General features: G+C 47.8%; 5 protein-coding genes and 2 non-coding genes across 7 annotated transcripts; all 7 read right to left on the bottom strand.

Moving 5' to 3' along the window:
- Positions 1-517: 517 nt before the first annotated feature.
- On the bottom strand, positions 518-1,181 carry AO090005001374 (transcription factor domain-containing protein; the record flags this gene model as incomplete). The annotated part of the gene is made up of 2 exons (XM_001818250.3): positions 518-977; positions 1,030-1,181. The coding sequence occupies 2 exons, from the start codon at positions 1,179-1,181 to the stop codon at positions 518-520; spliced, it is 612 nt and encodes a 203-aa protein (XP_001818302.3).
- Positions 1,182-3,596: 2,415 nt separating this feature from the next.
- AO090005t00026 lies at positions 3,597-3,702 on the bottom strand. The gene has a single exon. It is a non-coding gene; the product is annotated as a tRNA-Val (tRNA).
- A 398-nt stretch (positions 3,703-4,100) lies between these two features.
- AO090005001373 (uncharacterized protein) lies at positions 4,101-4,853 on the bottom strand (the record flags this gene model as incomplete). The annotated part of the gene is made up of 4 exons (XM_023237832.1): positions 4,101-4,121; positions 4,143-4,214; positions 4,384-4,544; positions 4,670-4,853. The coding sequence occupies 4 exons, from the start codon at positions 4,851-4,853 to the stop codon at positions 4,101-4,103; spliced, it is 438 nt and encodes a 145-aa protein (XP_023089335.1).
- A 1,686-nt stretch (positions 4,854-6,539) lies between these two features.
- Positions 6,540-6,643, bottom strand: AO090005t00025. Its single transcript has one exon. It is a non-coding gene; the product is annotated as a tRNA-Val (tRNA).
- Positions 6,644-6,994: 351 nt separating this feature from the next.
- On the bottom strand, positions 6,995-9,039 carry AO090005001372 (FAD-dependent oxidoreductase; the record flags this gene model as incomplete). The annotated part of the gene is made up of 2 exons (XM_001818248.1): positions 6,995-8,862; positions 8,937-9,039. 2 exons carry the CDS (start codon positions 9,037-9,039, stop codon positions 6,995-6,997), a joined length of 1,971 nt encoding a protein of 656 aa, XP_001818300.1.
- A 660-nt stretch (positions 9,040-9,699) lies between these two features.
- AO090005001371 (uncharacterized protein) lies at positions 9,700-10,870 on the bottom strand (the record flags this gene model as incomplete). Its single annotated transcript, XM_023237842.1, has 4 exons — positions 9,700-9,840; positions 9,906-10,545; positions 10,613-10,796; positions 10,852-10,870. 4 exons carry the CDS (start codon positions 10,868-10,870, stop codon positions 9,700-9,702), a joined length of 984 nt encoding a protein of 327 aa, XP_023089334.1.
- A 428-nt stretch (positions 10,871-11,298) lies between these two features.
- Positions 11,299-12,835, bottom strand: AO090005001370 (uncharacterized protein; the record flags this gene model as incomplete). The annotated part of the gene is given in 5 exon segments (XM_023237849.1): positions 11,299-11,331; positions 11,348-11,752; positions 11,808-12,169; positions 12,216-12,663; positions 12,743-12,835. 5 exon segments carry the CDS (start codon positions 12,833-12,835, stop codon positions 11,299-11,301), a joined length of 1,341 nt encoding a protein of 446 aa, XP_023089333.1.
- Positions 12,836-13,368: the final 533 nt, after the last annotated feature.

Raw genomic sequence — 13,368 nt, forward strand, 5'->3', positions numbered from 1 at the left:
AGTAATTGAGGGGAGAGAGTGTTTCTAGTGCTCGGTGTCTCCAGATATCACTCGGACAAATTGGACAATGCCCTATTCGGTGTATTTAGATTTCATGGTCATTAGCTGTTGTTGATTTGGCCGTGCCGCTCGTTTGAATTAGAACCAGATCTTGTGTGCTTAGTATCTTTCTTTTTTGTGTGTTCTTGGTAAGATCTCAGATTGGGGTAGACCGTGTAGGGGAAATTGTCTGCGGAGTGGAAATGTCAGATTGCATTATCATATAGATTTCATGAAAAGGGCGTGGGAAATGCGGGATATACCTTGCTTTAGAGAAAGGTATTTAATATTACTATTACCTGACGGCGATATCAATATAACATGCCTAGTACTAGTCTCAAGAATGCATTTGATTTGTGTACAGCGTTTAGATACAGAAGGTAGTGAATATGTACAACTTGAAATGTACCTTAAAGAGATGTGGTATCTGGTATAGAATTACAAATAAAAGGAATTGCGTGGTTTGAACAGCCCCAGCTCATGCAGAACTAAACGGTATATCAGATCCACCGCCCAGGAAGAAAGTCGAATCACCATAAGATAGTTCCAACATAGGAAACGATGGATCAAAAGATTGGTTGTCCAAGCCTGCCAAGATACCCGAACTCCAGGTAGTGCTTGTATTCAACCAGTGGGGCGAGTTGGAGTTATGAATTACATCCTGAGAAGAGGTCCCCTGTTGCTGTTGACAGGGACTTGTCTGAGTAGCGCCTTGATTGGTGAGTGTGGCAGAGCTTTCTTCATTGAGAAAGCGTTGGGAGAGCGAGACAAATTCCTGGAAGAGTTTCTGCAGGTTGGCAATGTGCTCGCTGGCTGTTCCGCTCTGGGTCAAGCAGTCTGCAACTGTTTTCAAAAGGTTGAAATCGCCTATATGAGAGGTGACAACAGTATTACAGAATAGCACGAAGACTGCTGTCAGGGGGTAGTACAGAAGGGTCCTAGAAGTTGTTAATATCTCGTCTTCTTGATTTGTAAAGGATTATCACTGACCAATGTAGGAAGGCGACGGTACTTTGCTTGTTGGCTGATAGGCATATTGATACCAAGGCCGATAGCTCCTGACGTGCTGAATCGAGGTAAAGATCTTTGGCAGTAAGTGTCTGCCCTGGGGTAAGTTGAATCAGATGGAGAATAGTTGTCATGATCGAGTGATAAGCAAAATCGAGAGCTGCGATTTCGCTGTGGCTATCTAAGCCTTTCCAGTGATCAGAAGGTGGTGTGATCTATGGACGAGAAACTTGTAGTCAGCGTCTATTAAATTCAAGCTTGGCTGGGAAGATGATTTTACCTCGTCGATCCTGCTGCGGATATCCTTCATCCTCGGCAGTAATTGCTCTCGTAAGTTAGCCACTGGCGGGACGGCATGCTCGCCTTCTCCTGATGAATCCTTGATGAAAGGAATTATTCCGTCCTGTATCTGGGCCAAATCCAAATATACTAGGAGAAGCTCGGAGATTGGTGGAGTCAGTCTGGTAGAAGCGTGCAAGATCCCCGCAGAGGTGGCTTCCAAGAAACCCTTGGATCTTCCAAGCTTCCAAGCATAGTTTCTGTCCAGCATATAACACCATATAAAGCAGAAAAACTCCTCCTCACTGAGCACCCGTCCATTTGTAGCATTGGTGTTGAGGCCAATATCGGTGCAAATCCTGCAGGCGGTTCTGGTCAACTCCCAGCAAAAATTGGTATCTCCCGAGCCCTGAAATAAGAAAATCTAGAAAGTGGTTAGAACTAAAGAATGCAGGAGTCTTCATATAACTCACCCCACAGAGAACCGCCTGTAGAAGTGCAAGAGATGGTGTAGTTACGAGTGGGATCTTTCTTAATGCTGCCTGCGCTGTTGCTCGGTACTGTAACGCACTATGCCACAGTCTTTGGGACAGTTCACCATGCTCTTCTATCATAAGTACTGTAGTAAGAAATTTATATGCTACAGAATTAACGCAGACGGTGTAGAGGATCGTATCGGATGGCGATGCATCTTTGCGTAGTAGGGACATCCCCATCTTCTCAAGACTGTGCTTGGATACGTGCCGGAAGTAGTCCCGAACGTAAGGTCCGAAACGATCAGTGCCAATGTCTAGTTGATCAGACGAATTATAAGTCAGCGACTACCACATGACAAAGTCAATGGAGAAGGTTTTATTACCTTTAAGCATCCATGTTAGAAATTCAGGGGCCGGGATTTTGCCTTGCTCTTCACTCTGGTCGTCGACATTAGGCGGTTTCCTAAATCCTCCCATACTTTCTGTAAATTGGCTTGCAGCATACAGTGCAGACTCGAGTACCTGCAGTCTGTTCCAAGCGAGGCCCTGAACTCGACTCAGCCGGTGGCGGCTTGCCATCTGCGCATCTGTAAGGGGGACGATAGAAATCCAATTATGGAGTTCATATGCGACGTGTGGATGATTGGTCAATATAGGTCCGACTTCCGGCATCTCCATCGATAAACTATCATTATCCAGCTCCGAAGGAAGTGAATAAGTATCGGTTTGCTGATCCAGTAGACCACGGAGCGAGCCCAGCTCAGGCACCGGGTGGGTTGAAGTCTGAGAAGATTTGGCTGCACTACTAGGCCTATCACTTTGACGGGAGACTTTTCTCATGGTACGTCTCAAACTCCGGTGGCGAGTACATGGAGTTCCTTGATCCTGGCAATTTCCGCAAGGGTTCTTCCTGTCACATCGGACCTAGACAGAAGATGAGCAAACGAGGAATATTGGGCGGACAATCAAGTAATTTTTCAGCTCTTACCTTGCGGGAATGGCAGTTGTCACACTGTTCGAACATGTTAGCATGCAGCAAGATTCAAAACTATCTCGGAATATCGTACCACCTGGTGTGACGTGGACCGTCGTTTCTCAACCAAGGAGGGTTCCATATTAACCATTAATATATAGTAGAAGAAGGGAGTATCCAAGGGCATAAGGAAGACTCTTCACTTAACTGGGAGGAATCTAAGTTTTTCAAGTTCCGTCAAGCACCAGAAAGTACCGAGATGGCGCCGTCTGAAGCATGCCAAGCCGTGGTTTGTATGGAGTAGGCTCGAATCGACAAATAGCTGAGCGAGACCCAGTCTTGGCAATGGAGTATTAATAGCATGCACGTCTTGACATTTATCTGCTGCCTGGTAGGGCTTATCCGATTTCTTTTTTTCAGGGGAGTTTAAATCTGGCAGCGTCTGCGCCACGAGAACGTGGCGATGCGGATGATATCCTGCCAATAGGGTCGCTCGGAGCCAGAATTAAGTATGGATCGTTCCCCGTACCTTAAGCTTTGATCCTATTTTTACCCCAAGTATTTTGAGGGTCTACTTTCGAAGGATTAAACGTTAGAGAAGCGGGTTCTAGCTTCTACAACACGGCAAAGCTGTCTTCGCGGACATACGATAGAGCCCTTGCCCTACTGAGTTAGTTGTATCATTCTAAAATCAGATCTATAGCAAATCAACAATGATTGCGACCATCAGGTTCTTTGCAATTATTTTCTTCCTTTTAAAGGTGCGTGCACCTAACGAAACAAAGGATATAAAAAAAGGAGATATAAGTAGGAAACAAAAATAGTCGCGCCCGGGATCGAACCGGGAACCTTGTCGGTACTACAGGAAGTTGTAGCTACAAGCTCACAAGTGTGAACGACAAATCATAACCATTAGAACACGCGACTTGATTGGTTGTTACTTTCTCTTCTTTTACTTATATTCCAAGAATAAACTGGAAGATAGACTCATTACCCTGGCATAGCCCTAAAGCACTATCGGGGCTTAATGGACCTCGGCGTTTGACAATCTGAGTGCCCGACAGGCTATAAGCCTATAACGACGTTAGAGTCTCATTTGATGAACTGAGATAGACCACCTGAGGATAGATGTAACCTGCACATATTACCGTCAAGAAAACCAACTATCTATATATCCGAATAGTAGACTTACACAAGAGCGAAATAGGGATAGTCAGAAAGGCAATTGCTCATGAAACAACCAAGATACTTATCAATCAGCAGAGCAAGTAGATGCCGTTTTGGCAAAGAAAAGGGGGGAGAGGAAGATGTACCGTAGAACAGTATCAAGACAGAGAAGGGCAAGACTGAGCAACATAGCAATTTACCGAACGAAACAGCTGGGCCCATACATCGAATACACCATCTCTCGCTATTCGAGGCACATATGAAAGCTTCCTCTGCGGCAGTTTGTCAAATCATTCAAGATATGTAGTGTAAACCAATGGGCTATATTGGCGCAACAATGAAACGCAAATACCGTTGAGCCCCATTTCTAAGCGACTGGTGCGGTTAAGCATAGGTCACAATATCCCAATCACTCCGGAATCTCATCTGACTTTTGCTCACGGCATTGGAATAAAGAACACAATCGCGAGAACTGCCACCAAATCTCGAAAAATGTGCCCATTTACATGTCGTATAAGTTGCACAAAGTTTCATGCAATCACAGGCAGACGCGATCTTTTTGCGAGTAATTTGATTTCCATAGCCGTAGCTTATAGTAGGCTCTGGAGAAATATAAGCAAGGGCTCAATATGAATTTTTTTCGCTTAAATGACGTACCCTTTTGTTAGCTGAAACTATTAAAGAAGAGGAGAGAAAGAACAAAGTAAACCCATAGAACAGGACGTACTACCAGTCTGGGAAATCTTTTCTTCCAGCTCTTTTATCTGCTTCGTCAAATCGATAATCTGGGTTGCCGAGTCCCTATCTTTCTTTTGCCAAATCTCAATTTCGCCCTCCAGAGCCTGAGCTCTTTTGTGACATTCAGCCAGTTCAATAGTGCAGCCATCGGGCTGGTCCTTCCGAACAGTCATATAGACGGACCCAGGGACCACGGTGTATGGTGAAGGTTCTCCATCTGATTCTACCAAGAAGTCCTGAAGTCATAGTCGCTCCACCAGCACGTCCCGTCTTTACTCTTCCAGAATGTGCCCTTGCAAGTCTCGATGTCGGTACATGCGAGGGCACAAGCTTCTATCGATTCCGCACCTGCAACTTTATCGTTCCAATGCTGAGGCTGTCTATCGCAGTAGTATTGAGCCAAAGTTCCCGGAGCAATTTCAACCTCGGTGTTGGTGGGACTCAGGCAGACTTTGTGATACTCTTGGCCACCTAACGGGTCTCTGTCCGTCAAAGGTACTTGACCAGAATCCGCCCCGGCAGCGGTGCCTTGAGCATAGGCAACTGAAAGAAGCGGTAAAGCGATAAGAAACTTCAATTTAGTTGATCAAGACTGACGAAGTATTGCAGAGGCTGTCTATAGTCCGACACGAATCGATAGCCAGGATCTCTTTAGTTAAGTCAGTTTGGGGCCTGAAGCAGTATTCATATCCTTTATTTTACTGGGAGTTCACCGACTTAGGACAGAAAAAATGTGTCATCATCTACAGCCGTGAGCCAGATCTCCGGGGAGTTGCATCGGTTGGCATAATACAACACTCTCATACTACTGTCAATACTGTCTCGGAGTAAAAGCCACTCTATAATCCGTCATAGTCAATCCTTACCATCAGATTGGGTTGACATTTACATTACAGATTAACATGGTGGGCCCGTCAGTCTCAAGTATTCCAGTCACATTAGACTTTCTTTTTGCAATATCATTGATCTGTAAGTCGGAATTATATTCAAAACGTCCACAGTCATCGTGTGTCATTTCCATACAACTGGACTTGAAACTGGTATCATGCCCGAAAGCTCTTACTTTATTTGCTAAAGGCTACAGAAGAGACACTAACACACTGTTAAGATTTCTCATTGTCACCGGAAATGTAGTCCAAATGCGGAGCTTCGAGAATGTGGATCCGCATGATCCTGTAGAATTCAGATCAGTCTCAATCTTTTTCTCCCTTCAATATTAAAGTAAGCCAGCTCCCACCACTCAGTGAAGGTGTGTAATAGCTCTAACGCTGAGTAAAAGATTTGGATATAGAAATACAGTCCCTACTGATAATCTAACGACCTATTATACTTAACGAAAAGAAGGTTCCGGAACCCAGCCTAGATGTATATGACAGGATCTGTGGGTCGTCGATAAATTCTAGCATTGAGTATGCTACCTGGTACTCACTAGTTTAGCTCGCTGGACAGCAGTCTAGCGTAGATGCCTGTTTTGACTAAACCAGCGAATTAATTGAAGTTCTGGAGTGTACCCATAACAGTTGGTGTTTTGCGTCCATTCCCGGAAAGATTTTCTGTAGGATGAAAGCTATGATCTGTGCATAGTTGATCACTGTCTAAAGAATGTTTGGATATTTGCATTCGTTGAATGACGTTTAACTGACTACTCCCCTAACTGTATATATATAGAAACCGTAGCCGATGGGAGCAAAGAGCAAATATGGTTCATAACGCATCATAGACGAGTGTGTACCACGGAACAGCCACAAGAATACATGCGCAACATACATCTAGTTCTAGTTATTCCTCGAGGCAGCTTGCCCAGAGACGGATAGATAATACTATCTCGACAAAAAAAATCAGCCGTAAAATGTCAAAAATAGTCGCGCCCGGGATCGAACCGGGAACCTTGTCGGTACTACTGGAGTAGCTACTAGCTCACATAGTTGTGAACGACAAATCATAACCATTAGAACACGCGACTTCTTATGGGATATTTTTGCTAAAATGCAAAATATATCCAGTGGTTCCTGGTACATTCATGACCAGCCTATCTGTCGGAGCGATACTCTGCGCACTTGACGTAGTACAGTATCTGCCCTAATTCATTGCGTTGTACTTTGCACCAAGATAGCGTCTTATCATCTGGCTTAATTAAATATTTCTGATAAGATGAATTACGACGAGGATGCCTGCTTACTCTTTCCCTCCAGTTTCGACCTCACACGGTAATGGAAGCTGAGGTATATATTACAGCCTTATCTACTTCTTATTCTAAAATAGGTAATATAAAAATAAACTTGAAGATTCATGATCATGTCTGCATACCACCCCCTTAATTCTGCTTGCGGCAAAGCTTGCCGGTCTGGTAGGTCAGCCAGTCAGGGACGTCAGTGATATACCAGTCCTCGCTGCCGACAGCAGTCGGAGCCCAGAAGGTGTCCCAGGGGTCGATCTCGGCCTTAATCTGGAGGAGGCGGTCATAGTTGGCGCCATAGAAAGCCTCACCGAAGTTCGGCTCCATGACGTCCCCCTCGTTCAGGTAGCTGCCGCTTCCCGGGGTAACATCGCGCAGGCGCTGCATGATGTCGTCAGTGAGCTTCTCGTTAGCGGCCTTGAGCTCGTCCTCCGAGATGCCGTCGGCCCAGGACACGCCGACGATAGCGAAAAAGACAGTGTCACGCCAGGCCGGAAGGACGGCGCTGTCCGGGGTGTCGGGAACAGCGGCGCCGTTCACATTGTACTGAATGAGGCGGGATCCGTCCTCTACAATACTGCGGATGGTGTCCATTGTCTTGTTGAGCAGCGCCTCGTCCTCCCAGGTCTTGCGTGGGAAGAGGCGGCTGCCAGTGTGGAGGTTGGTGTTGGCGACAGTCTCGGTGGGGAAGTGAGTCGACCACGTCTCGTAGAAGTTGTCGTGCTCGAAATACTCGGGCGTGAAGTCGAATCCCATCTCGGTCCACTCGTCGAAGATGTCGGCGACCATTTCCTTAAAGTCGTCCAGCCCCATGCCAGGAACAAGCCAGGGCAGCATGTCCCAGGCGTAGCCGGCGCCGGTGCCGCGGCTGTAGATCTTCGAGTAGCCGTAGCTGCCCTGATCGGCCCATCCAGGAAAGCGGCGCCAGTAGGCGTAGAGTGCCTCGAAGAAGAGGTCGTCGGTGTTGTTGGTGTCTGGCCCGGAGGTGATATTCCAGGTGACACCGCTGAAGTTGAGCTTGGGGTGGACCTTGAAGGTCACACTAGTGACGACGCCCCAGGTGGCGCCGCCGCCGCCGCGGATGGCCCAAAAGAGGTCTTGATTCTGGTGGGCGTTGGCCGTGACATATCTGCCACTGGGCAGGACCACATCGATGGAGAGAACGTGGTCGGCGGCCATGCCGTACTTGCCAGTCAGAGGTGAGTGGCCACCGCCAGTGAAGTAGCCGCCGGCGACACCCACGCCTTTGCACTCACCGCCGACTGCGGTGACGCCGTGTTTGTCTGCGAAGGCGTAGAGCTCGCCGACATTGACACCGGCGCCGACCTTGACCGCGGGGCCGCTGTAGTCAGAGGACTGGTCGGAGTATTGCTCGACGAACTCGAGGTCCTTGAGGTTGTGCGTCCAGATGGACAGAGCACCGTAGCCAATAGACTTGCCGAGGAAGTCGTGGCCAGTGTTCCTGACGACGAGACGCACATTGGTGGAGCGGGCGAAGTTGATGGCGAGCTGGATCTGGGCGACACTGGATATGTTGACGGCATAGGTAGGGTAGCCGCCGATCTCGCAGGTCGCGCCGCTCACGTTGGCATTCTGGGGCAAGCAGGTGAGGCCTTGGTACAGAGGAGACATGGCGGAAGTCGGATCGGCCTCGTGGACGGCGTCATCAGTCCAACCAGCCAGGATGGCCTGGCATTTCGCGTAGTCATAGTGGTCGCTGTTCTGATAGCAAGCAGCGCCGATGGGTACCGTCTTGATGAGCGCGCCACCGGTCAGCAAGTCGAAGACGCGCCACACCGACTGGCTCGGGTACTGCCCGTCGCCCGGGTATGTCTTGCAGCCATCGGAGCGGCTCTGCTTCGGTTGGTCCGACTCATTGGCGAATTGGAATAGTGATATGTTGCTGAGCTGCAACTGAGTTAGATTTGCCAGAACGGCATCCGTCAGTTGCAGGCCGCTGCCCTCAACCTGCTGGGCAGCCGGGGCGACGGTCCCCTCGTTGGCCTCTGTGCGGTGGTGTCAGCGTCGTTGTCTCGTCATGATCATTGTGGAAAATGTCAAAGTGTCTGCCCCGACGTACCAATAATCCTGCCATCAGTCACGGACTTGATGGTCTGGGCGGAACCCAAGTGAGCAAGCTGCAGCACGCTTCCGAGCAGCACAAGTCGGCCGAGGAGGGCCATGACTGCTGATCTTTCCTGGTGTCTTGGCCTCGGGGATCGGAAAAGAGAGGACGAAGGTCGGCAAGATAAAGGGGGACTTGTCGGCCTTAAAAGAAATCAATCACTAAACTCTACCGGAGCTACGGCGGTGAATGGTTTATAAAGGGACCGATGCAGCCTTGGGTGCTAGAGAGGAAGAGTAGAGTACTCCGGAGATATGCCATGTATCCGCTATGAGGCTATCGATTCCCCGGACCACACATGCGCCAAAGGAAGGTAGGGCGGGTCTTGCAGGGAGCAGTAAACACCCCGTATGGAGTCCTCCGTCCTGCGGAGAGAAGCGAGGATGGAGAATGTTTTAGCGAGAGGTGGTGAATCGTCGGTCTGACTCGTAAGGTATCCACCTGGAGATTAATCGAGGTACTAGTATCACGGCCCCACTACCTTTTCTGTGTCATGATAGACCTCTGTGAGTCTGTGAGTTTGTATACGAGGGGTATCTCCGGCCTCCCTTTCTTTGCGCTAATCTATATCAGTAATAGATCTACGGCAATTAGGCAGGTTGGGCTGTCCTATAATTGTCCTTCACCTCGCCTTCTATCTCAGGAAGAGAGATCAACGAAGTTGCCAATAGCCAAGTGCACATTCCTATCATATATGCACAGATGAATATATTACACACTACTCAAAATTCAAATCAACGCCTCGAAAAACAACACAACACCCCAGTCTTGCCCAAAAACCACAAAGCCCCGATAAACCGGAAAACCGACAGCGCAGAAGTAACCCAGAGAATAATCTTAAAATACCAGGCCGTACGACCTGTCGAGGAAGTCTAGCAGTTCTCATCAGCTCAAATTACCCATTGCAGGCTATGCCCAACATACCGTCAAGCAAAGATTCCTAATGCCTTCATTGTTGATACAAAGTGCCAGGAACGAGTTACTCAAAACCCATAGTAACACGAGATTCGTCCGAAAGCGTTTATACGAATCGTCTAAGTTGGCGTCTTCCTTCTCCTCGGGTGGATGCCATGGGGAAAGAGCTCGTTTGACTGTGAACTCAAATTGAGTATCGATATCTGCTTGAGGTTTGTCAAGCTCTTCGACGAAGTTTGTCTTTGCATCGGCCTTTTTGGTCTGAGCTGATGGGAGTGAGCCTGCTTGGTCGGATCCCTTGGTACCCCATGATACGTCGTGCCAGTTGCAGAAGGCGTAGACCATCAAGACGTTGATCGAGGAGGGCATTCCTAGAAAATAGGCCCATGAGGACGTGAGCATGTGCCATGGGTCAAGGTATAGAATGCTGGATAGGAAATATATCCCGTATGTTGAAACTAATGCGATCAGCACGAGTCCGCTGGTGGAAGTGAAAAACGATCCGATGAAACCTGCGACCCCGTCGTCTAAATTGAGGTCCAGATTCCCGCCGCTGAATGCCTGGGCGACAAGATAAAATGAGAGAACGAGGATGTAGAGTTGGACGATGGAGAAGTAGATGAAGGATAGTGTGTATGCAACTTTCGATCTGAAAATTTGCTGTTAGTTCACCAAAGTAAAAAACCAGTTGCACGCAATGTTGAATGAAATCTTACCCCTTCGGTCGATTACCAAGAGCAAGGATGTACTGGAGCATGAGGAAGACAAGATAAGAGATCTTGACGAAGTTGTTAACGACAGGAGTCGCGTCATTCCCAAATGGCCAGCCCTTGTTCTTGTTTGTTGCGCTTGGTGTCCCAACAATATCCATAATGACAGAATTGGTCAGCCAGTAGGATGCTACAGCAGGTTAGCCCTCATAGTAGCGTCAAGAGTCCGATATAGCCCAACCTACCGAGGGAGAACCATGTCATGATGAGTTGGCAGATGTTGTAAAGTAACTGGACATGAAGAGCAACCAAGCGAAGGATATTATGCCCACTCTTGTAGATGCGATTGAAATGCATAACTGAATATAGACTTGCCGCGAAGGAGCCATTGAGCCAGCGTCGTCTTTGGCTCAGAAACTCTGCGGCACCTATCGAAATCAGCACTCGTGCAATTTGGCATCAGACTACAATGCCCGTCCTACCTTCTGGTACGTCTGTCTCCCCTTTGGAAGCTTTTACATATGTTAACGTCCACCTAGAGCCCGCCTTCGCAACAAGCTCAAAGCACAGAATGCGATCCTCAGCCAAGAACATATTCTTTTTGAATATATTCATTCCTTCGATCCCTTTCTTGCCTAGTTTTTGAGACAACGTATGGTCCCCATGAAAGTACTGCTCCAAAGGCCGACCCATTATAGCTCGGTACCGGTAAGCAGAGAACGCGCCTGGTAGAACACTAACATAGCCAAACGCGCTTTCCAAAGGCTTATCCAAGATATTTGATATCTTATATTCAAAGTTCTGCGCAGCCACTAGAGGATTCAGGAGTTTCTCCCAGCGTTGGCCGAGCAGGGCATGGATCTCACCACATGCTCCTCCGAGGTTCTTGTTATTGTAGAATGCCTCCCAGAGAGCAAGTAGAGATTTATGCCCTGGCTTCGTGCCGGCGTCGATCAAGATAACGACCTCAGGGTTTAATAATCTGCCAAACGCATTGAATAGCCATCGGTGTGAGTTGATCTTTTTGCTATTTTGCTGCTTTAGACAGAATATCGTCTGGACCGGTGGCAGGGTGGTTGGCTCTTCACCGTGAGGACGAATCAACTGTTGTGATGGCGTAATTGACAGTTGAGTTGTGTATTCGAACTAATAATCATCAATAAATAGCGCGAGATAGAGAGTACCATGGAGAGTAACGAACAATATGGGCAACAGTCTCTCTACCATCCACATCGTGCTTCATGATTCCATCCTGGTAGACACCAACGGTGGCCAGGACATCAAGCGTATTTTTATCACAAGGATCAATACCATCGAAGACAAGACAAACGACGATTTTCTGCCAGGCTGGCCCTCCTTTATTCCAGAATTCTGTTTTCTTGAGATTGACGATTTCACGAATATTTTGCATCACGCCGTGCAGTGTTCGCGCCGTCAGCACTTTATCCTCGTTGTAGTAGGTAATGGCAATAAGCAATTCTGTTGACCTGTTATACATGGAAGCTCGTAGGTTGTATCCATTACGTAGGGTGAACTCGTCAGGGTCGCAGGTAGCTGCCGTATCTGTGATCCGTTAGGTTTCTAATACTGCGTTGAAATAAATGCTTACATCTAAGGTGTGTGAACTCTTCAGTAAAGCCTTCCCCAGCGTCACGGTATTTTGGCTGGATAGCGTTTCGGATAGCGCTAGGTACGGGATAATCTACGCTCAGGACGCTGCCTTGGACCAAGTTAATCCTTCGGGTAGGGTATCGACGAAGGGCACTGGGCGCTGGAGTTTGGCGTTGTCGCCATGAGTCCGGTGCTGAAGCATCATCTGCGTGTGCGAAGGTTTGAGGTGAGGTAAACGGATCTCTGCTAATTGACTGAGGACTTCGTGGATGACTGGACTGCCTCTTCGTACTAGGACTTCGTAAAGAAAGCTGCTCGGGTATCTCATAGCTGAACGGCTGCGATTCAGGCTCATAGGCAGGATATGGAAGTCCCAAAGGAACCGAATGTAGTAAAGACTCCGCATGTTCACCGTGATATAGTCGGTCTTCCCGATCATACCTTTCCTGAAAAAACAATTGAGTGTCAGAAGGCTGCCACATCTTCGAGCAGACCAAACCATATCCTCAAGTGCTTAAGACTTACAGTAGGCGAGCGGCCATTGCCCATTGGCGGACTATTCTCAGTAAATTCTCGGGAGTATACTGATTGATCTGATTGCCCAAACTGGTTATCCATGATTTTGCCGTTCTATAGTGATATGGGAGGGTAGGCAAGTTTGAGTGTCATCTAATTACACAGGCTATAGTTTCTCTATATCTCTAGCCCTAGCTTACGAGACAAATTAGGTAAGAAGGAAAGTGCTCTAAGAAACAATAGCATCAATAATGTGTGCTGAGAGTGCTACTAGCCTAACTACTGATAATTATGGGCAATGGTACTGTTGTAGTTAGGGTTTGGCCAAGGGCACTGTGGGGCCGCGATGGGAATCATTCTGGAAGCAGATAAAAATAGTCGGCGATACTCTTCATTTTCCGAGCCCCGGCTTTTCCACCACTTTAGACCGAGAGATGAAGGACGAAAAAATCTCTGAACGTTGCACGCCGGCTGAAACTGGTCGCTACTTACTTCCCCGAGCGCAGCTCCAGTTCCTCGGAACAAGCGAGACTGGTGCAGTATCAGAGACACTTTGGTCATGGAAATTTCCTGTCAGCTCGGCGTTGGTTGCTATATGTGCTTCGTATTCATCTATGTAAACCGTTAAAACGAGC

This window comes from Aspergillus oryzae, chromosome 1, assembly GCF_000184455.2.
Source record: "Aspergillus oryzae RIB40 DNA, chromosome 1".
NCBI classification, from domain to species: domain Eukaryota; kingdom Fungi; phylum Ascomycota; class Eurotiomycetes; order Eurotiales; family Aspergillaceae; genus Aspergillus; species Aspergillus oryzae.